This window comes from Ascaphus truei, chromosome 17, assembly GCF_040206685.1.
Source record: "Ascaphus truei isolate aAscTru1 chromosome 17, aAscTru1.hap1, whole genome shotgun sequence".
In the NCBI taxonomy this organism is placed as follows: Eukaryota; Metazoa; Chordata; class Amphibia; order Anura; family Ascaphidae; genus Ascaphus; species Ascaphus truei.
Genome location: NC_134499.1, coordinates 5328580 through 5350560, shown reverse-complemented (window position 1 = coordinate 5350560; position 21981 = coordinate 5328580). Strand labels below are relative to the sequence as shown.

Sequence of the window (21981 nt, the reverse complement as noted above, 5' to 3'; positions counted from 1 at the left end):
CTGACGCCTCTCTCCCGCCAAGTCTTCTCACTGACGCCTCTCTCCCACCCCGTCTGCTCACTGACGCCTCTCTCCCACCCCGTCTCCTCACTGACGTCTCTCTCCCGCCCCGTCTCCTCACTGACGCCTCTCTCCCACCCCGTCTCCTCACTGACGCCTCTCTCCCACCCTGTCTCCTCACTGACGCCTCTCTCCCGCCCCGTCTCCTCACTGACGCCTCTCTCCCACCCTGTCTCCTCACTGACGCCTCTCTCCCGCCCCGTCTCCTCACTGACGCCTCTCTCCCGCCCCGTCTCCTCACTGACGTCTCTCTCCCGCCCCGTCTCCTCAGACGCCTCTCTCCCGCCCCGTCTCCTCAGACGCCTCTCTCCCACCCCGTCTCCTCACTGACGCCTCTCTCCCACCCCGTCTGCTCACTGACGCCTTTCTCCCGCCCCGTCTCCTCACTGACGCCTCTCTCCCGCCCCGTCTCCTCACTGACGCCTCTCTCCCGCCCCGTCTCCTCACTGACGCATCTCTCCCACCCCGTCTCCTCTCTGACGCCTCTCTCTCGCTCCGTCTCCTCACTGACGTCTCTCTCCCGCTCCGTCTCCTCACTGACATCTCTCTCCCGCTCCGTCTCCTCACTGACCCGTCTCTGTCCCGCCCGTCTCCTCACTGACGTCTCTCTCCCACCCCGTCTCCTCACTGACGCCTCTCTCCCGCCCCGTCTCCTCACTGACATCTCTCTGTCGCTCCGTTTCCTCACTGACATGTCTCTCTCGCTCTGTCTCCTCACTGACGTCTCTCTCCCACTCCGTCTCCTCACTGACCCGTGTCTCCCGCCCCGTCTCCTCACTGACGTCTCTCTCCCGCTCCGTCTGCTCACTGACATCTCTCTCCCGCCCGTCTCCTCACTGACGCGTCTCTCCCGCCCCGTCTCCTCACTGACGCCTCTCTCCCGCCCCGTCTCCTCACTGACGCCTCTCTCTCGCCCCGTCTGCTCACTGACGCCTCTCTCCCGCTCCGTCTCCTCACTGACGCCTCTCTCCCGCCCTGTCTCCTCACTGACGCCTCTCTCCCGCCCCGTCTCCTCACTGACGCCTCTCTCCCGCCCCGTCTCCTCGCTGACGCCTCTCTCCCGCCCGGTCTTCTCACTGACGCCTCTCTCTCGCTCCGTCTGCTCACTGACGCCTCTCTCCCGCCAAGTCTTCTCACTGACGCCTCTCTCCCACCCCGTCTGCTCACTGACGCCTCTCTCCCACCCCGTCTCCTCACTGACGTCTCTCTCCCGCCCCGTCTCCTCACTGACGCCTCTCTCCCACCCCGTCTCCTCACTGACGCCTCTCTCCCACCCTGTCTCCTCACTGACGCCTCTCTCCCGCCCCGTCTCCTCACTGACGCCTCTCTCCCACCCTGTCTCCTCACTGACGCCTCTCTCCCGCCCCGTCTCCTCACTGACGCCTCTCTCCCGCCCCGTCTCCTCACTGACGTCTCTCTCCCGCCCCGTCTCCTCAGACGCCTTTCTCCCGCCCCGTCTCCTCAGACGCCTCTCTCCCACCCCGTCTCCTCACTGACGCCTCTCTCCCACCCCGTCTGCTCACTGACGCCTTTCTCCCGCCCCGTCTCCTCACTGACGCCTCTCTCCCGCCCCGTCTCCTCACTGACGCCTCTCTCCCGCCCCGTCTTCTTACTGACGCCTCTCTCCCGCCCCCTTCTCCTGGACAATTGAGTGCAAGTCCATCTGGTTTTAAATTCTCTTGGAAGATGAGAAATTTGAACAGTAAATCAGACTTTTTTGTCATTGTATTTTTTTTTTCAAGAAAAGTAAAAGCTGCCTTCTATTTTTCTTTTTAAAATAGTGTTTTTACTAATCCTGGGATATTTCATTACTGCTGAGAAGAATTGAAATTCATAAGTGCTCCGTTTGTTTAAAGCAGCTTTGATTTTCGGTGATATCTACCTTTTTTTTTTAAATTTGACTCCTCCACTCGTCTACAAAAAATGTACAAACTTAAAAAAGTGTCTTCAACTATTTTATTCGTGAAAGGCAGAAGAGTCAGAATCACAAACATTTTATTTTGCTCTCCCCAGATCCAGATCCAAAAAGGGTGCTCAGCTTTAGCACGCTTTTACCCCCGTTCATATGTCTGGGGGCTCAGACGGGCTAAAACATAGCACCGTTTTGTGAATATGGGCCTGAGGCGTTGAGCAAGGTTTCCTGCAACACTGCGATGTGGTGTGAGTTTACGTGTGAAGATTTACACTTTTGTACATGAGGCTGATGACTTCGACTGAGCCACTGATTGAGCCACCTGTGCTGGAGCAGGAATATCCTGAAAACTAGACCTGTTGGTGGCCCTCGAGGACCGGAGTTGACCACCCCTGGTTTACAAAATGCTGTGTAACGTTATAAACCAGTATCAGTATGTGCCCCACTGACCTCCGACAAAGCGCGTGTCCCTCACCTTTCTGATTCATTTTTATCCCACCTGTCTTCTGTTTGCACAGTGGGTCATTAGCTTGGGTTGATATTCTGGTTTTCCTCAGCTACTTATCGGAGCTGGGAGCTCCGTGTTCTTCCTGCTGCTGCAGGGTACAGCGCGGAGTCATGGAGAGAATGTGTAATTAGCGCACGCACTGATGGCCTAGTGTACGGATAAATGACGTTTCTGCACCGTAGCGCTGATAGGAATATAGAACCGCTCCTATTGTGTAAATATACATTGTCTGGCGGTGTCCCCCTGCCCGGTTATTGTATCTCGCTGTACAGAGCCGCTCCTATTGTGTAAATATACATTGTCTGGCGGTGTCCCCCTGCCCGGTTATTGTATCTCGCTGTACAGAACCGCTCCTATTATGTAAATATACATTGTCTGGCGGTGTCCCCCTGCCCGGTTATTGTATCTCGCTGTACAGAACCGCTCCTATTGTGTAAATATACATTGTCTGGCGGTGTCCCCCTGCCCGGTTATTGTATCTCCCTGTACAGAACCGCTCCTATTGTGTAAATATACATTGTCTGGCGGTGTCCCCCTGCCCGGTTATGGTATCTCGCTGTACAGAACCGCTCCTATTGTGTAAATATACATTGTCTGTCGGTGTCCACCTGCCCGGTTATTGTATCTCGCTGTACAGAACCGCTCCTATTGTGTAAATATACATTGTCTGGCGTTGTCCACCTGCCCGGTTATTGTATCTCGCTGTACAGAACCGCTCCTATTATGTAAATATACATTGTCTGGCGGTGTCCCCCTGCCCGGTTATGGTATCTCGCTGTACAGATCCAGTTCCGCATTCTGTTGGAGAGTTGGCTTTTTGCTGTTCTCTTGACATCCCAGATACGTGTACTCGAGGTTTTTCAGGCTGTAGTGACCGTCCTCTGAGCTCTGCAGCGGCTGCAAAATATAGCAAATTATCTATTCACTACACGGTGCTGGAGCGGCCGGCAGGGTGACAAGTCTATGGGGAACATGCTGACAATACCATGCGGGTCTGCCTGTCACATTATATCCTTCTATTAGAGAGTGGCTGTGAGACTATGCAGTGCGAGAGTGATATATCAGGGAGGAGATGTGATACTCTGCAGTGAGAGTGTGGTATATCAGGAAGATGAGATACTCTGTATAGTATGAGTGTGGTATATCAGGAAGATGAGATACTCTCTATAGCAGGGTTTCCCAAACTTTTTTTTCCGTGACCCGGTTATTTTTGAACTTCTCCTTCGTGACCCACTAAAAAAAATTACCGTCTATACTGGCCTATAGGGCCTGCACAGACACACACACACACACAACCACTGATACACACACACACACAGCCACTGATACACACACACAGCCACACAGAGACACTGCTACACACACACACACACACACACACACACACACTGATACTGATACACACACACACACACACACACACACACACACTGATACTGATACACACACACTCTTTGATAAAGTTCCTGTACGGAACGAAACGCGTCAGAGGTGTTCTCTGTGATGTGATGTGCAGCACTACAGTGCAATAAAATTGCTTTTATTCAAATTGCATTTGGCTGAGTTCCTGAGGCTGTGACCACCCATCAACTACACTCTATATTTCTGCTACTATCGGTGTGGAGCACGCAGACTACTACGCGTAGCTGGGAGCTGAGCCTCAAGGTTTTCCTCCCCCTGGTGAGCAGACCTCTATCTTCAAACTCTGCCTGCTCACGGAGATACAGGATTGCTGAGACGCAGCATTTCCCTCCACACGTCAGTCGCATAGCCGACGGCCCTCGGTGATGACGTCAGACGCTACCGCGACACCCGAGGAGACGGGATCAACCAGGCACACGCGGTGAAGAGACCGGGTCGGGTAAGGGCAGCAGGCATCTCCAGCGTGAGTACTCGAGAGGGGTAGCCTTGCGGTTGCTCCTTCTCTGGTCTCGGTTTTCCCTGTGTACTAGCCCCCCACCCAGGTTATACTTGATACTGTTATCTGCCGGAGCCTGGCTTTCATTCATTTTCTCCCCTCTGTGCGGGACATTTATGCCCGCCTAGTAGTCAACTATTCTACATGCATATCAGAGATTTTCTACTGTACCAGCCTTATTGTGTACGTTTGTAGCACCGGACATTTGGGGTTCACTCCCCCTACACTACCAATTGATACACACACACACACACACACACACAGCCACTCGCTCTCCCCTATATGTACACAAACACAAACAGTGAATTACAGGCAACGACGGATGTGAGTGACTGGAGGGGGGGGGGGGCAGGGACACTTGGGTGAGAGGGGGAGGGCCAGGGACACTTGGGTGGGAGGGGGGGGGCAGGGACACTTGGGTGGAGGGGGGGGGGGCAGGGACACTTGGGTGGATGGGAGGGAGGGGGCCAGGGACACTTGGGTGGATGGGAGGGAGGGGGCCAGGGACACTTGGGTGGATGGGAGGGAGGGGGGGCCAGGGACACTTGGGTGGGAGGGGGGGCCAGGGACACTTGGGTGGGTGGGTGGGAGGGGGGGCCAGGGACACTTGGGTGGATGGGAGGGAGGGGGCCAGGGACACTTGGGTGGATGGGAGGGAGGGGGCCAGGGACACTTGGGTGGATGGGAGGGAGGGAGGGGTCAGGGACACTTGGGTGGATGGGAGGGAGGGAGGGGGCCAGGGACACTTGGGTGGATGGGAGGGAGGGGGCCAGGGACACTTGGGTGGATGGGAGGGAGGGAGGGGGCCAGGGACACTTGGGTGGATGGGAGGGAGGGAGGGGGCCAGGGACACTTGGGTGGATGGGAGGGAGGGAGGGGGCCAGGGACACTTGGGTGGATGGGAGGGAGGGAGGGTGCCAGGGACTCTTGGGTGGATGGGAGGGAGGGGGCCAGGGACACTTGGGTGGATGGGAGGGAGGGAGGGGGCCAGGGACACTTGGGTGGATGGGAGGGAGGGGTCCAGGGACACTTAGGTTGATGGGAGGGAGGGGTCCAGGGACACTTAGGTGGATGGGACGGAGGGGGCCAGGGACACTTGGGTGGGAAGGAGGGGGGCAGGGACACTTGGGTGGGAGGGAGGGGGCCAGGGACACTTGGGTGGGAGGGAGGGGGCCAGGGACACTTGCTTGGGAGGGATGGGGCCAGGGACACTTGGGTGGGTGGGAGGGGGCCAGGGACACTTAGGTGACAGGCAGTGACTGGGTGGGGTGACTTACCTTGCCGCCGGACGCTTTCCCCTGCTGCCCCCGATATCCCCTGCTGCCCGGGATGGGAGGTGGGCTTGGGGGCACGGGAGGTGGGCTCGGGAAGCTGGCCGCGGGGGGAAGCGGGCCGCAGTAGGAGCTAGTACTTCCCCCTCCGTCCCACGTAACGTGTGGGCCGCAGAGGAGCTGGTACTTCCTCCTCTGTCCCACGTTGGGAGCGGGGGGGGGGAGGAAGGGAGCGGGCCCTGCTTGCCCTGCGCAAGCGCGTGGGACCGCGGGGGGAATCGGCGCCAATTTTTTTAACTTGAGCGGGGGGGACGGGAGACACCGCGCGGCCAGCCTTGCTGCGACCCGGCAATTTTGGTGCCGTGGCCCGGTGCCGGGTCGCGACCCACCATTTGGGAAACGCTGCTCTATAGTATGAGTGTGGTATATCAGGAAGATGAGATACTCTGTATAGTGTGCTCAGACCTGTCTGTCAGGCAGTAATAAATACACAGTACTGCACCTGCTGTGATGTTGGACTTTGAACGCCGTCCTTTCTTGTTGCTTAAAGGGGAAAAAGGGACAAAATATAAATGGGTTTAAATGCCCCTGTGGCCTTGCAAACACCCACGGGTCAGTAAAGGGATAAATCGCTCACACAAAATATCTCCCGGCTTTCTCCTGAAGAGCGAGAGACGGGGGTATAGAACGAGATGCTGGTACAGAGCGAGAGACGCTGGTACAGAGCGAGAGACGAGGGTACGGAGCGAGAGACGAGGGTACGGAGCGAGAGACGGGGACACGGAGCGAGAGACGGGGGCACGGAGCGAGAGACGGGGGTACGGAGTGAGAGACGGGGGTACGGAGCGAGAGACGGGGGTACGGAGCGAGAGACTGGGGTATGCAGAACGAGAGACGGGGGTATGCAGAGCGAGAGACGGGGTTATGCAGAGCGAGAGACGGGGTATGCAGAGCGAGAGACGGGGGTATGCAGAGCGAGAGCCGGGGGTATGCAGAGCGAGAGGCGGGGGTATGCAGAGAGAGAGACAGGGGTATGCAGAGCGAGAGACGGGAGTATGCAGAGCGAGAGACGAGGGTATACAGAGCGAGAGGCGAGGGTATACAGAGCGAGAGGCGGGGGTATACAGAGCGAGAGACGAGGGTATATAGAGCGAGAGACGAGGGTATATAGAGCGAGAGACGAGGGTATATAGAGAGAGGCGGGGGTATACAGAGCGAGAGGCGGGGGTATACAGAGCGAGAGGCGGGGGTATACAGAGCGAGAGGCGGGGGGTATATAGAGCGAGAGGCGGGGGGTATATAGAGCGAGAGGCGGGGGTATAAAGAGCGAGAGGCGGGGGTATACAGAGCGAGAGGCGGGGGTATACAGAGCGAGAGGCGGGGGTATATAGAGCGAGAGACGAGGGTATATAGAGCGAGAGACGAGGGTATACAGAGCGAGAGGCGGGGGTATACAGAGCGAGAGGCGGGGGTATACAGAGCGAGAGACGAGGGTATACAGAGCGAGAGACGAGGGTATACAGAGCGAGAGACGAGGGTATACAGAGCGAGAGACGAGGGTATACAGAGCGAGAGGCGGGGGTATACAGAGCGAGAGGCGGGGGTATACAGAGCGAGGGCGGGGGTATACAGAGCAAGAGGCGGGGGTATACAGAGCGAGAGGCGGGGGTATACAGAGCGAGAGACGAGGGTATATAGAGCGAGAGACGAGGGTATATAGAGCGAGAGACGAGGGTATATAGAGCGAGAGACGAGGGTATATAGAGCGAAAGACGAGGGTATATAGAGCCAGAGGCGGGGGTATACAGAGCGAGAGGCGGGGGTATACAGAGCGAGAGGCGGGGGGTATATAGAGCGAGAGGCGAGGGTATACAGAGCGAGAGACGAGGGTATACAGAGCGAGAGACGAGGGTATACAGAGCGAGAGACGGGGTATATAGAGCGAGAGGCGGGGTATATAGAGCGAGAGGCGGGGGTATATAGAGCGAGAGACGGGGGTATACAGAGCGAGAGGTGGGGGTATATAGAGCGAGAGGCGGGGGTATATAGAGCGAGAGGCGGGGGTATACAGAGCGAGAGGCGGGGGTATACAGAGCGAGAGGCGGGGGTATACAGAGCGAGAGGCGGGGGTATATAGAGCGAGAGGCGGGGGTATACAGAGCGAGAGGCGGGGTAAATAGAGCGAGAGGCGGGGGTATATAGAGCGAGAGGCGGGGTAAATAGAGCGAGAGGTGGGGGTATATAGAGCGAGAGGCAGGGGTATATAGAGCGAGAGGCAGGGGTATAGCGCAAGCGACTTCACCCCAGTTCCAACAATGAAAAACAAACAAGTATTCGGAAAAAGCCCGGGTTACATTTTTAATGGGATAAGTAACTAAGTAACTTCCTTATCGGCAGCTAATTTCCCGCAGATATTCCCGGCTTATGTCTTGGTTTATAATATATTTTCTTTTCATAATGAACAAAGGCTCCACGTTGCCGAATGTATAGAGAGAGAGAAGGTTTGTTTACGAAGCTGATAAATATAAAGAATAAAAACCCTCAATCCTGGATTATTATCCATATTTTGTTTTTTCCAAACGCATAGTGACCAGTGGCTGTAGCTCCACCCATATAATCACAGTATATAATAATGTCCCACGGTGGTAAACAGTCATCTTATTACTGTATGGGACAGGGGCCGTGAGAAAGGATTACCAATGCAATGAGCGCGTCTGATGTTACCTGGGGTGGTAAAGTCAGTGTAGATTGTAGGACTCCTGCAGAGAAACAGAAAGACGAGTGAAACCGCAGAATAATGCAGTGAAACTTCAAAAAACTAAATAAAGGGGAAACCCTGCAAGATGTGGGAGGGGGCGAGGCGTACTTACACTTCTCTCATGTAAGAGGAAGCTGCAGAGAAGAGAAACCAGGAAGAGAAGTTAGGAGATAGATATATCAAAAATGAATAGTCGATACCGTTCTGTGGCTAACAAAATGCTTTTATTTATGCGAGCTTTCGAGATACACTGATCTCTCTCTTATATTATATATATATTATATCTTACCTGTGAATTCACCACAATGTTTTTAATGGTTGATAGTTACAGAAGTGTGTGTGTGTGTGTGTGTCTTTACAAACACAAATTATACACAGGTTTAACATTCCTAACAAAGTTTTCCACAACAGGATTATGAGAGGATTTCTGGCCCGCTGATCCCGCGGATCACACGAGGACTGCTGAGTTTGGATGGAGACAAATGTGTTTTCAAGCTGATCGTTGTGTTTCATGCACGTATACAAATGCCGGGTATGTGTAATACTGATGCCCAGATTAACCAAAAGCAGGGGTTCCCAAGGGACGACCAACGGCCATCGAAGACTGGGGCTGAAACTGGGAGTGAGTGAGCCACCTGTGCTGAAGCAGGAATATCCTTAAAACCCGACCTGTTGGTGGCCCTTGACTGGTGTTGGTCACCCCTGCACTACAGTGCTAAACTTTAGCTCCCATTCACTTGAATAGCATGATAAATCTTAGCACCGTTGAGTGAATATGGGCCTCAGCGCGCTGTGACTGGCCTCTCACTGGGGGGAGAACTCTCCGGGGGTTTCCTGCGCTGTGCGGAGTAATAATCCTTATATTGGTGACCCAACTCCCAGACTGGGTATAAAGCCGTCCTCACCTGGTTTGGTGTAACAGAGATAAGCTGCCACTGAGATGGATATTATCAGGACCACAGCTGCCACGCCAAGAGACACAGGAAGGATATTCCCAGATGGATTGTTTGGTGCAGCTGAGGACACCAAAAAGATGGTAAAAAAACCCCCCACCCCTGCAGCAGCCCCACTGAAAACAAACATAGTAATCAGCACGTGTGACATTAATCAATAGATACATTGTTTAGGAAGTGTGTGATTTGGTTATGCCCAAATATACCAATATATTACACACCATACTATAATTACTGGATGAGTATCACTTACCACACGGGTGACCTTGATGTACGTGTCTATTTTTTAACCTGCTGTGTGTGTGGTGTTCCATGTATTGGGGCCGGGCGGCCATCTCCAGTCCTCAAGGGCCACCAGCAGGTTTAAGGATATCGCTGCTTCAGCACAGCTGGCTCACTGAGGCACTGATGCAGCCAGGGATATCCTTAAAGCCTATTGGTGGCCCTTGAGGACTGGAGGTGGCCGCCACTGTGTTAGAGTTTTCTCTTGGTGGTATGGGGGGTGGGAAGAGACCTCCCTGGCTGCTCCGTCCTGCAGGTCAGTGAATTTCGGGGCTCGTTCTGGTCAATTGTGCGTGTTTTAATAATATTAATAATAATAACAACTTTATTTATATGGCGCTTTTCTCCCAGTGGGACTCAAAGCTTCACGGTGACAAAAAGAGAAAAGAAGAAAACATGTAAGGATATAAACGAGACCAAACACAAGGACAGGTGCAATACAGGGTGGGACGGTACTGTAGCTGTAAATGCCGGACATGTGGTTTATTGTGTGTGTGTGTGTGTGTGTGTGTGTGTGTGTGTGTGTGTGTGTGTGTGTGTGTGTGTGTGTGTGTGTGTGTCTTATCTAATGTATGTTGTACAAAGGCCCCACGTGACCTTGGCCTATATTTGACCTCCATCCAGTTTTACTTTTGCTCTTTCCAGTTTTAAATGGGGGATATTTCCCACTTCCTAACGTGTATTTCATGTCTCCGCTGGAGTCAGATCCCAGGTAAGAATCTCACCGGCGGTCACGTTGAGGAATGTCCCGTCCCCGTGTCCTGATATTATCTCATTGTCCTGGAACGTAACCTGACAGACATACATCCCGGTGTCCGTGAGAATCACTCGGTGCAGCTTCATATCGGCCGAGCGCTTATGGATGAAATCGCTCTGAGTTGCGCTGGAGACTCTGCCCATGAAATCTTTACTGGTATCAGAGACCTCAGGCCCGCCCAGCCCATGTCTGTACCATCGGTACCAGCCGAGGCGTGCCCTCTCTGTGCTGCTCAGGGTGTAGTCGCACTGTAAGGTGACGGTGCTTCCCTCTGGGGTGGTCACTGCAGGGATCTGGGATACGTGGATCTTCTGCGAGAGAAACCCTGTCACACACAGAGCACAGTCAGTGGGGTGTGTACAGTATAACCCATTCACACAGCACTGCAGGAGGTGGGGGATCTGTATATAACCCATTCACACAGCACTGCAGGGGGGAGGGATCTGTATATAACCCATTCACATGGCACTGCAGGAGGTGGGGGATCTGTATATAACCCATTCACACAGCACTGCAGGAGGTGGGGGATCTGTATATAACCCATTCACACAGCACTGCAGGAGGTGGGGGATCTGTATATAACCCATTCACACAGCACTGCAGGAGGTGGGGGATCTGTATATAACCCATTCACACAGCACTGCAGGAGGTGGGGGATCTGTATATAACCCATTCACACGGCACTGCAGGAGGTGGGGGATCTGTATATAACCCATTCACACGGCACTGCAGGAGGTGGGGGGGGGGTGTATATAACCCATTCACATGGCACTGCAGGAGGTGGGGGATCTGTATATAACCCATTCACATGGCACTGCAGGAGGTGGGGGATCTGTATATAACCCATTCACATGGCACTGTAGGAGGTGGGGGATCTGTATATAACCCATTCACACGGCACTGCAGGAGGTGGGGGATCTGTATATAACACATTCACATGGCACTGCAGGAGGTGGGGGATATGTATATAACCCATTCACATGGCACTGCAGGAGGTGGGGGATCTGTATATAACCCATTCACACGGCACTGCAGGAGGTGGGGGATCTGTATATAACCCATTCACACGGCACTGCAGGAGGTGGGGGATCTGTATATAACCCATTCACATGGCACTGCAGGAGGTGGGGGATCTGTATATAACCCATTCACACGGCACTGCAGGAGGTGGGGGATGTGTATATAACCCATTCACATGTCACTGCAGGAGGTGGGGGATCTGTATATAACCCATTCACACGGCACTGCAGGAGGTGGGGGATCTGTATATAACCCATTCACATGGCACTGCAGGAGGTGGGGGATGTGTATATAACCCATTCACATGTCACTGCAGGAGGTGGGGTGTGTATATAACCCATTCACACGGCACTGCAGGAGGTGGGGGATCTGTATATAACCCATTCACATGGCACTGCAGGAGGTGGGGGATATGTATATAACCCATTCACATGGCACTGCAGGAGGTGGGGGATCTGTATATAACCCATTCACATGGCACTGCAGGAGGTGGGGGATCTGTATATAACCCATTCACACGGCACTGCAGGAGGTGGGGGATCTGTATGTAACCCATTCACATGGCACTGCAGGAGGTGGGGGATCTGTATATAACCCATTCACATGGCACTGCAGGAGGTGGGGTGTGTATATAACCCATTCACATGGCACTGCAGGAGGTGGGGGATCTGTATATAACCCATTCACACGGCACTGCAGGAGGTGGGGGATCTGTATATAACCCATTCACACGGCACTGCAGGAGGTGGGGGATCTGTATGTAACCCATTCACATGGCACTGCAGGAGGTGGGGGATCTGTATATAACCCATTCACATGGCACTGCAGGAGGTGGGGTGTGTATATAACCCATTCACATGGCACTGCAGGAGGTGGGGGATCTGTATATAACCCATTCACACGGCACTGCAGGAGGTGGGGGATCTGTATATAACCCATTCACATGGCACTGCAGGAGGTGGGGGGGGGGTGTATATAACCCATTCACATGGCACTGCAGGAGGTGGGGGATCTGTATATAACCCATTCACATGGCACTGCAGGAGGTGGGGGATCTGTATATAACCCATTCACATGGCACTGCAGGAGGTGGGGGATGTGTATATAACCCATTCACATGGCACTGCAGGAGGTGGGGGATCTGTATATAACCCATTCACATGGCACTGCAGGAGGTGGGGGATCTGTATATAACCCATTCACATGGCACTGCAGGAGGTGGGGGATCTGTATATAACCCATTCACATGGCACTGCAGGAGGTGGGGGATCTGCATATAACCCATTCACATGGCACTGCAGGAGGTGGGGGATCTGCATATAACCCATTCACATGGCACTGCAGGAGGTGGGGGATCTGCATATAACCCATTCACATGGCACTGCAGGAGGTGGGGGATCTGCATATAACCCATTCACATGGCACTGCAGGAGGTGGGGGATCTGTATATAACCCATTCACATGGCACTGCAGGAGGTGGGGGATATGTATATAACCCATTCACATGGCACTGCAGGAGGTGGGGGATCTGTATATAACCCATTCACATGGCACTGCAGGAGGTGGGGGATCTGTATATAACCCATTCACACGGCACTGCAGGAGGTGGGGGATCTGTATGTAACCCATTCACATGGCACTGCAGGAGGTGGGGGATCTGTATATAACCCATTCACATGGCACTGCAGGAGGTGGGGTGTGTATATAACCCATTCACATGGCACTGCAGGAGGTGGGGGATCTGTATATAACCCATTCACATGGCACTGCAGGAGGTGGGGGATCTGTATATAACCCATTCACATGGCACTGCAGGAGGTGGGGGATCTGTATATAACCCATTCACACGGCACTGCAGGAGGTGGGGGATCTGTATATAACCCATTCACACGGCACTGCAGGAGGTGGGGGATCTGTATGTAACCCATTCACATGGCACTGCAGGAGGTGGGGGATCTGTATATAACCCATTCACATGGCACTGCAGGAGGTGGGGTGTGTATATAACCCATTCACATGGCACTGCAGGAGGTGGGGTGTGTATATAACCCATTCACATGGCACTGCAGGAGGTGGGGGGTCTGTATATAACCCATTCACACGGCACTGCAGGAGGTGGGGGATCTGTATATAACCCATTCACATGGCACTGCAGGAGGTGGGGGGGGGTGTATATAACCCATTCACATGGCACTGCAGGAGGTGGGGGATCTGCATATAACCCATTCACATGGCACTGCAGGAGGTGGGGGATCTGCATATAACCCATTCACATGGCACTGCAGGAGGTGGGGGATCTGTATATAACCCATTCACATGGCACTGCAGGAGGTGGGGGATCTGTATATAACCCATTCACATGGCACTGCAGGAGGTGGGGGATCTGTATATAACCCATTCACATGGCACTGCAGGAGGTGGGGGATCTGCATATAACCCATTCACATGGCACTGCAGGAGGTGGGGGATCTGCATATAACCCATTCACATGGCACTGCAGGAGGTGGGGGATCTGCATATAACCCATTCACATGGCACTGCAGGAGGTGGGGGATCTGTATATAACCCATTCACATGGCACTGCAGGAGGTGGGGGATCTGTATATAACCCATTCACATGGCACTGCAGGAGGTGGGGGATCTGTATATAACCCATTCACATGTCACTGCAGGAGGTGGGGGATCTGTATATAACCCATTCACATGGCACTGCAGGAGGTGGGGGATCTGTATATAACCCATTCACATGGCACTGCAGGAGGTGGGGGATCTGCATATAACCCATTCACATGGCACTGCAGGAGGTGGGGGGGATGTGTATATAACCCATTCACACGGCACTGCAGGAGGTGGGGGATCTGTATATAACCCATTCACATGGCACTGCAGGAGGTGGGGTGTGTATATAACCCATTCACACGGCACTGCAGGAGGTGGGGGATCTGTATATAACCCATTCACATGGCACTGCAGGAGCTGGGGTGTGTATATAACCCATTCACACGGCACTGCAGGAGGTGGGGGATCTGTATATAACCCATTCACATGGCACTGCAGGAGCTGGGGTGTGTATATAACCCATTCACATGGCACTGCAGGAGCTGGGGTGTGTATATAAATGAAATGGGCAATGCAAGGCACAATAGATTTAATAATTATCTAATTTATTTAAGCCAGAAACAACACAACGTTTCAAGCCAGTGGTCTTTGTCAAGTGAACTGAAGTGCCTTATTTAATAATAATAATAATAATAATAATAATAATAGTAGTAATAATAATTATATTAGTAATTATAACCGGGCATCATACGAAAAACCCTCCCCAGTGCCTTATTGCGATGCTTCTCCCCGGCTCTCACCTTGCAGGGCTCCCAGTATGAGCAGCAGTCCCACACCTCCCATCACGTCGCTGTCACTGCAGGAGAGAGAGGTGACCGCGCCAGATTCCTGCTTCCTCAGGAAGTGATGTCACTGGTAATAAGGCTCCAGCCACACTGAGGTGAGAAGCGGGGAAACGGAGACCAAATTAAAGAAGTTACAAGTCTCCAGGAGATGCAGCGTCGAGAGTCCATTTTGTTCACCATGTGCCTGGCGAACAAAAGTACTATGAGCACGTCAATATTTGTCTGTCACAAGTGCTCACCACAAACAGGACAGGACCGCGAGGCTGAGGTGGGGATGTTAGTAACCACCGACCTGCAACTGAGCAACCAAGTCCGGAGTGCAGAGTGAAGATCGTGTAGCTGGGTCAGGGTAGGAGATGGTAGAATGGTCGTGGTACTTGTCGTGGTACTTGCCGTGGTCTAGGGTTGGAGAGATCGGATAGTCGTAGTGCAGAGCCGGGGTCCAGGAGTAGAGAAGGTAGAAGTTCAAATATGAGCCGAAGTCAGGAATCAGAGAAGGCGGAAGTCCAGGTACAAGCTGAAGTCAACAGGAGCAAGGAAAGCAAGGCAAGGGTTAAACAAGGCAGCAGCAGGATGCTTGAGGCAGCACTAGAGTAACACAAACAGAAGTTTATGCTCAGCCAATTTGCAGCAGGGTTGGCTGAGCATTTAAGGACCAGGTAGCCAATAGCTGGTTAGTACAAGGCTGCAGGGTGATGAATGAGAACCGCCCCCTCAGACATATTCAGTCCACTGATAGGCAGGGGCGGGGAAAGGAACAGGTGAGGAATAATTATTGAGAGCCAGACATCTCAGAGCTGTGCGGCGCATGCGCGTAGCTTGTGTGCGATGCGCATCACCAGTGACATCACTGGGGTGGTGCATGAGCGCGGGGCGTGCTGTGTTCTCCAGCTTGGTAGTGCGTCATGAGTCTCGTCGTGGGGCGTGCCACGGGGCGGAGCCTGGAAACGGTGCGTGTGGTGTCCCCCAACCTGGCAGTGCAACGTGCGTCACCTGTCTCATCACAGGACTCGTCACTGGGGCGGAGCCGGCGCCCAATCCTCACATTGTCTCACTTGAGACCATGGGCCTCATGCAGTAAGCGCTGAGAAAAAAAATCGGCAGAGTTTTGAACCGAGCCGCTCTCACGGTATGCAGAAAGGCCCGAATACCAGTGAGAGCAACATTTCCAAACATGGCGAGTAGACGGCGCCGATATGACCTGCCCTCCAATAAGTGAGAGATCCGCCTCTCTGCGAAAATGTCGGCGGAAAAAAAATTATTTTCCCATTTAAATATTATTCCTAGTGTAGATGAGCAGGGGGTCTCCGGAGCAGAACCGCGTTGGTTTCAGGTCCGGGGACCCCCTGTTTCCCGAGATACAGGCCCCGGTATGGGGCATCGGATGCTAGTGTCGTCGCCATTTTTAAAGGGTCCGAGTGACGTAACCGGGTGATTAAAAATATCTTGTCCTTTAACTCGGGAATCAGGGGGTCCCCGAGCCTGAAATCAAAGCGGTTCAGCTCAGGAGACCCCCTGCTCCCGCACATTATTATTAACAATTACATTCAAGCAGCTTCATTACCTTATCGGCTAACCGCTAGAGCAATGAAGGGGTTAAACACCTGTGCCAGGCCTATTGTGGGTAGCAGGGGTGGGTGAAGGTGGTATTTGGCCCTTGGTGGGTGTTTAGGCCACAGGGGTTGCGGGGTGGACTTAACCCCTTCATTACCTTAGCGGTTAATACCGCTAAGGTAATGAAGGGGTTAATCCCTCCCGCTACCCACCCACTAGGCCTAAACATCCATCCTTGGGGCTACTACCCCCTTCACCCACCCCCGCTACCCACAATAAAAACAATACACACAACAGCCCCACTACCCACCTCCTAGGTCCCCATTAACATTGCAATATCTAATACACCACCCTCCCACACCCTGTGCCCCCCCATAAAAACATGATTTATTATTTTACCCACACGATTAATACCCAGACTGGTGGGGGGGCCCCGGTAGTCCCAACGGGTGTCCGCAGGCCCCACAGTGCACCCGGGGGTGCCCTCAGGAGTCTGGGGGCCCCCGGGTGGTCCCCGCTAGGCTCCGTGGGCCTCCAGGTGGTACCTGGGTCATCCCCACAGGTGTCTGGGGGCTCTCGGGTGGTTCCCACAGGGAACTGGAGGCTGATGGGTGGTTCCCACGGGGGTCTGTGTGTCCTCAGGTGGTTCCCACGGGGGTCTGGTGGCCCTCAGGTGGTTCCTGTGGGTCTGCGGGTCCCCAACAGCTTTGGGGCCCCTGGTTCTTTCCCACGGGTGTCCCCCATGGGTCCTCAGGTGGTACCCGTGGGCATCCGGGGGTCATCGGGTGAGCCCCGGGGGCGTCCGTGGGTCCTTAGGTGGTCTCCATGGGTCCCCGCTAGCCTGCGGTTCCATTCCTGTATGTAAAAAATAAAACATGGCCTACATTTAAACCAACCCCCCCACCCACTATTATCCAGAATGGCTGTGCTTCCTTTCCCTTTAACATGACGTCATCAAAAGCAAGATGGCCGGCGTCACATGGTACTTGAGCCAATCAGATCATGGGAACTATATCCCCAATCTGATTGGTTGTAGTAGACCATGTGACTCCCTTTGGATGACATCACATCCTTTCTCACAAAAACTCAGTCACTTGGTCTACTATAGCCAATCAGATTGGGGATATAGTTCCCACGGTCTGATTGGCTCAAGTACCATGTGACGGTGGCCGTCTTGCTTTTGATGATGCCATGTTAAAGGGAAAGGAAGCACAGCCATTCTGATTGTCTGGCTTCATTTCCTTTACATGACGTCACCAAAAAAATAAATAAAAAATCACATGGTTTTCACTGGCCAATCAGAGCCGTGGGAACCATTTGATGAAAATGCGACGTCATAGGCCTATAAAAGCCTATGACGCCTCATTTTAGACCAAGAAGCAGAGGAGGAAGGACCTCCTCCTCCAAGAGGAGGACAAAGGTGTGCCGGACAAAGATACAGATGAAGAAGATACAGATGAAGACCCCAGAATTCCCAAGAAAGTGAGGAATTGGATTACAAATTACAGAAGAAGAAAAAGAAAGAAGACAAAGATTTTTTCTACCTGGTTCCTGTTCGTGGATTAATTTGAGAGCATGCAGTGTCCCTGGGATTCGGAGGGTGAAGACATCTAAAGGTTATTTAGTTAAACCCTTTGGCCAAAGCGTTAAACTGTAAGCCTGCAGCCAACGTCAAGACATAACCAAATTTGCAGGTACATACTGTACACTGAATATATGTAATTATTGTCCCATGGACTAGTGAAAACTATGAGAAAGCTCTGAAAGGGTTAAATAAAGCATATGCTTTTGTGAGTAGTGCAATTAAAAGCTGGCCAAAGCCAGTATCATAGTTACCTTACTATAGAGGTAAACTGAGGGTGCACAAATTCCCTGGTGTGAATATAATAAAACTTACACATATTTGTTTCTGTCAGCCTTATACATTCACATACTCTTCAATGGAGGGTGACGTGCAGACTGACACTGAGGTGTATTATACCTGCTCTAATTGGAAAATTGACAGGGGCTTTTGTTTTTCTATATGTAAGGCCAATATTTTTACCAGCAGCAAACTTCTATAGGGAGAGCACAGTAATATGTGCAGTAATCCTAAAGTAGGGGCTGTTGCAAGGGATTGTTTTTTTTTTAATTTAAAGTAGAAGATCATGGGAATCGATCGGGGTTACCTTTCCTTGTCAGGTACTAAGGGTTGGGAAAGTTCAGAGAAATTGGGAACCCACATTCGACAATACCCAACCAGTCCTTGGAAAGCCCTAACACCTGATACCTGATAAGGACGTGGGGCTGAAAGAATTGGGACGACCCGCTCTGTAGTTAATCCCCGCTGTCCATGAGACAAGCAATGCCCCAAATAAAGAACAGAAAGTTCTGCTAACTGAAGCTTTGTTTTACTTACCTTGTGGCCCTTCCGAGCCAATGCTGTACCAAGGATCTTTGCATCCTGACGCCACGCTTCGTGAGAAGGAGAGGCAATAAGCAAATCGTCTACATACTGGATAAGTTCAGACTGACCTGGGAAACAATATCCTGAAAATCTTTTCTAAAAGTGTGGGAGAACCAAGCAGGACGTTCAGTGCAGCCCTGGCGAATTCTAGTCCAGAATCACTGCTGCTGGCCAGCATAGGTAAAAGCAAAAAGATGCTTGCTATCTGGGTGAATGGTAATCGAGAAGAAAACTGAAGAGAGACAGTGGGGGCGATGCACTAAGCAGTGATAACTGCTTTTTAGAGCAATAAGTGGCTTTTAAGGCCGATACAGGCTGCTGCGCGAGTCACTAAGCAGTGATAACAGCGCTTTATCGGCCTTAAAAGGCATTTTTTCAGCCCTGGGAAAAAAACACGTCCGATCAGGCAAAAAACGGCAAAACGCGACGGTTTTTTGCCAGTCAGCGGGATTCACTAAACAGTGATAAGTCAAAAGGTAAACAGTAAGGTTTCTGCGCTCCAGCTGGCTGTAAAATCAATGCACGTAATCCGTTTGCAGCTGCGTGTGAGGAGCCGCTCCTCAGACACTCCTATAAATGAGAACTCCACAAAGAGCTCCCAAAACAACAACAAAACAACGCACACACAGCGCACCGCGGATTAGATATCAAATAATTTTAATACAATAAATAACTGGTCAAAAGACCACAAAGAATGTATATAGCACAACAAATAATATACAAAATACAATAAGGGCCTCATGCAGTAAGCGGCGCAAAGTCACTTTTCGCCCGTTTTGCGCCAAAAATGCATACCACGATTCAGTAAACCCCGAAAACTTGGCGAAAAGCGAAAAAAACGGCAAGTTTTTTGGCGGTTTTTTTTACGCCATCGGCGTGGCGAAAATGCACTTGGCGCCGCAACTAGCCATGTTTTCAAACCCGCTCAATTCTAGTAAGAGCTTTTCAGGAATGAGTTGGCTGCCTTCCAAACCGCTTAACCGCAAAGCGGATACAATGTCCTTTAAAAGAGTTAAAATCACTTGAGTCAAGTTCAACGTTAATTGGCGTGGGAATAAACTGTTCTGGGGGCCCTAGAAATAAAATTCTTTTTGCCCCTAGTTCCTAGGCTTCCCCCCACTCGACCACAACTGGGTCTCCGAATCCTGGACCCCGATAAGGGTCGAACCAGATAGAGCGGGTCGCGCCATAGGCTTTACCGGCGGCGGCAGAAACGGCTCAGAAAAATGACTAAGTGTGAAATGCTGAATCTTAGGAATCCATATCTCCGGTTCCGGAGGGACCAGAGGATCAAGGTTTGGGGTATCTGTAGTCACTGCTCCGGCATCACTGCAGAACCATCCTTGACCCTCTTGGACCAACCCGACGGAGTATGGACCCCCTTGAAAGTTCGGGGCTTTTACCATTGATTCTAATGGTGAAAAAATGACTAAGTGTAAAATGTTGAAATGTGTAAGTCCATATCTCCGGTTCTGGAATGCCCAGAGGGATGGGATTTGGGTGACATGTAGCCAAGGTTCCGGCTTTAATGCATGCCCATTCCCAGCCCCCTCAGACCAACCAGACGGAGTATGGACGACTGTAAAGATTTGTGGATTTTCTCATAGACTTCAATGGCGGCGGTTCCCCATTGAAAGTCTATGGTAGGAAACCCCATTGACTACAACGGCGGAGTTGCTCCATTGAAACCCATGGTGGCGGAGCCCGTTGTTTTCAATGGGGATTTAGTGAAAAGCTGAGATTTCTGTTAGCGGAGATTTATGTATTAAAATGAAAAATGATTTAATGTGCATTTGTGTAACTCCGGCTCCATAGGTCGTAGCAAGTCGCTTTTTGGATCATATGGTGTCCCAGTTCTGGCAATGAGAACTGGGAAGTTTGGACCTGCTAGACCCAACGGAACCGGATATTTTAGTACGTTTATGTTTTATGCTTAATACTGTATTCTAAGGTATGGACAAAGACTTAGAGGAAATTCCTTTGTCCACCAAGATAGCAGATGGCCCCAAGAGGCGCCCTAATGTCTAGGATTTGAGTGCTGTTTAAAGGGTCTTGTCACCCTCCCTGTTTACCTAAGGGCGGAGGAGGCTCAAGCCAGAGCAGTCTTTAAGTGTCCCACTTCACACCTTGCAACAAAGGTTTTCCTGCCAGAACTCCAAATGATAGACTGGCTGGCATTCCTGATGCAAATGTGGGGCTTCAGAAATGAGACCCCAGAGTTCTACTGCGCATGTGCCAACTAGCAGGGGGGCATGGGTCAGAACGCTTTCCCACGTTAGTGAGTGGCTGGAGGTAATTGAAAACCAATCCCCTGTGCTTAAGGTTAAGAATTGAGGGACAAAAGATATATAAACTGCTGTTCCCTATATTCCGTTGTTGTTCATGTTTTGCAAGTTCTTCAAGTGTTCAGTTGTGCTATACCATCTTGATTGCTGAGAAGAACTGCCATGCATGTGTCCTGCCTGTTTTGCTGTGATGTCAACTGAAATATGGGAGAAGTGGCCAGTCTGTAATCCTGATGGCTTTCTTGCCATAATCTTTAAGTAAGTGTCTATATTTTGCCTGTTATTTGTATAATCTGTTGTGTTCACCTTTATCAAGGAATAAATTATATTTTATCATATCTAAGTCTCGTCCCAGTTCAAACCCAGGTATATATATATTTATATATAGTTTTGGTGTAAATTACAGCCTACCGTGACAGGCTACCGTGACAGGCAGATGAGTATGTGGCTAGCCGAGTTGCAATGAAGGACCCTGTAGTACCCAAAGGAGTGGGCTGTGCGGCCCAGGGCGCTAAGACTACCCCTCAGTGGACACACCAGCCTGCGGCAGCAAACAGCACACCCAATGCTGCAGAGTTCAAGCATGAGAGGCGGTGTTATTCCTGCAATAAAGTTGGACATCTCAGGCCAGATTGTCCGGACCGGTCCAAGGGACCCCATCAGGGGCAACGCTCACCAGCTGCGAGGCCGGTCGCCCGTGTGCGATTGGCACACACAGAGGAGCCAAGTACAGCCGTGGAACCAGCCCACAGAGGGATGCCCAGCAGAGAGACTGCACTTGCCATCTCGTGACCAGCAGTGGAGAGCGGGGGACATCAGGTTGCTCCAGTCGGGATGCAGCCCAACGATGTCC

General features: G+C 52.0%; 1 protein-coding gene across 1 annotated transcript; it reads right to left on the bottom strand.

Annotated features, from left to right (window-relative positions):
* Positions 1-2014: 2014 nt before the first annotated feature.
* On the bottom strand, positions 2015-15073 carry LOC142467859 (natural cytotoxicity triggering receptor 3-like). Its single transcript, XM_075573767.1, has 7 exons — positions 14799-15073; positions 10388-10744; positions 9333-9443; positions 8540-8561; positions 8394-8428; positions 6172-6212; positions 2015-3377 (listed from the first exon to the last, which is right to left on the bottom strand). The coding sequence occupies exons 1-7, from the start codon at positions 14839-14841 to the stop codon at positions 3243-3245; spliced, it is 744 nt and encodes a 247-aa protein (XP_075429882.1). The 5' UTR covers positions 14842-15073; the 3' UTR covers positions 2015-3242.
* Between the last annotated feature and the right edge of the window lie 6908 nt (positions 15074-21981).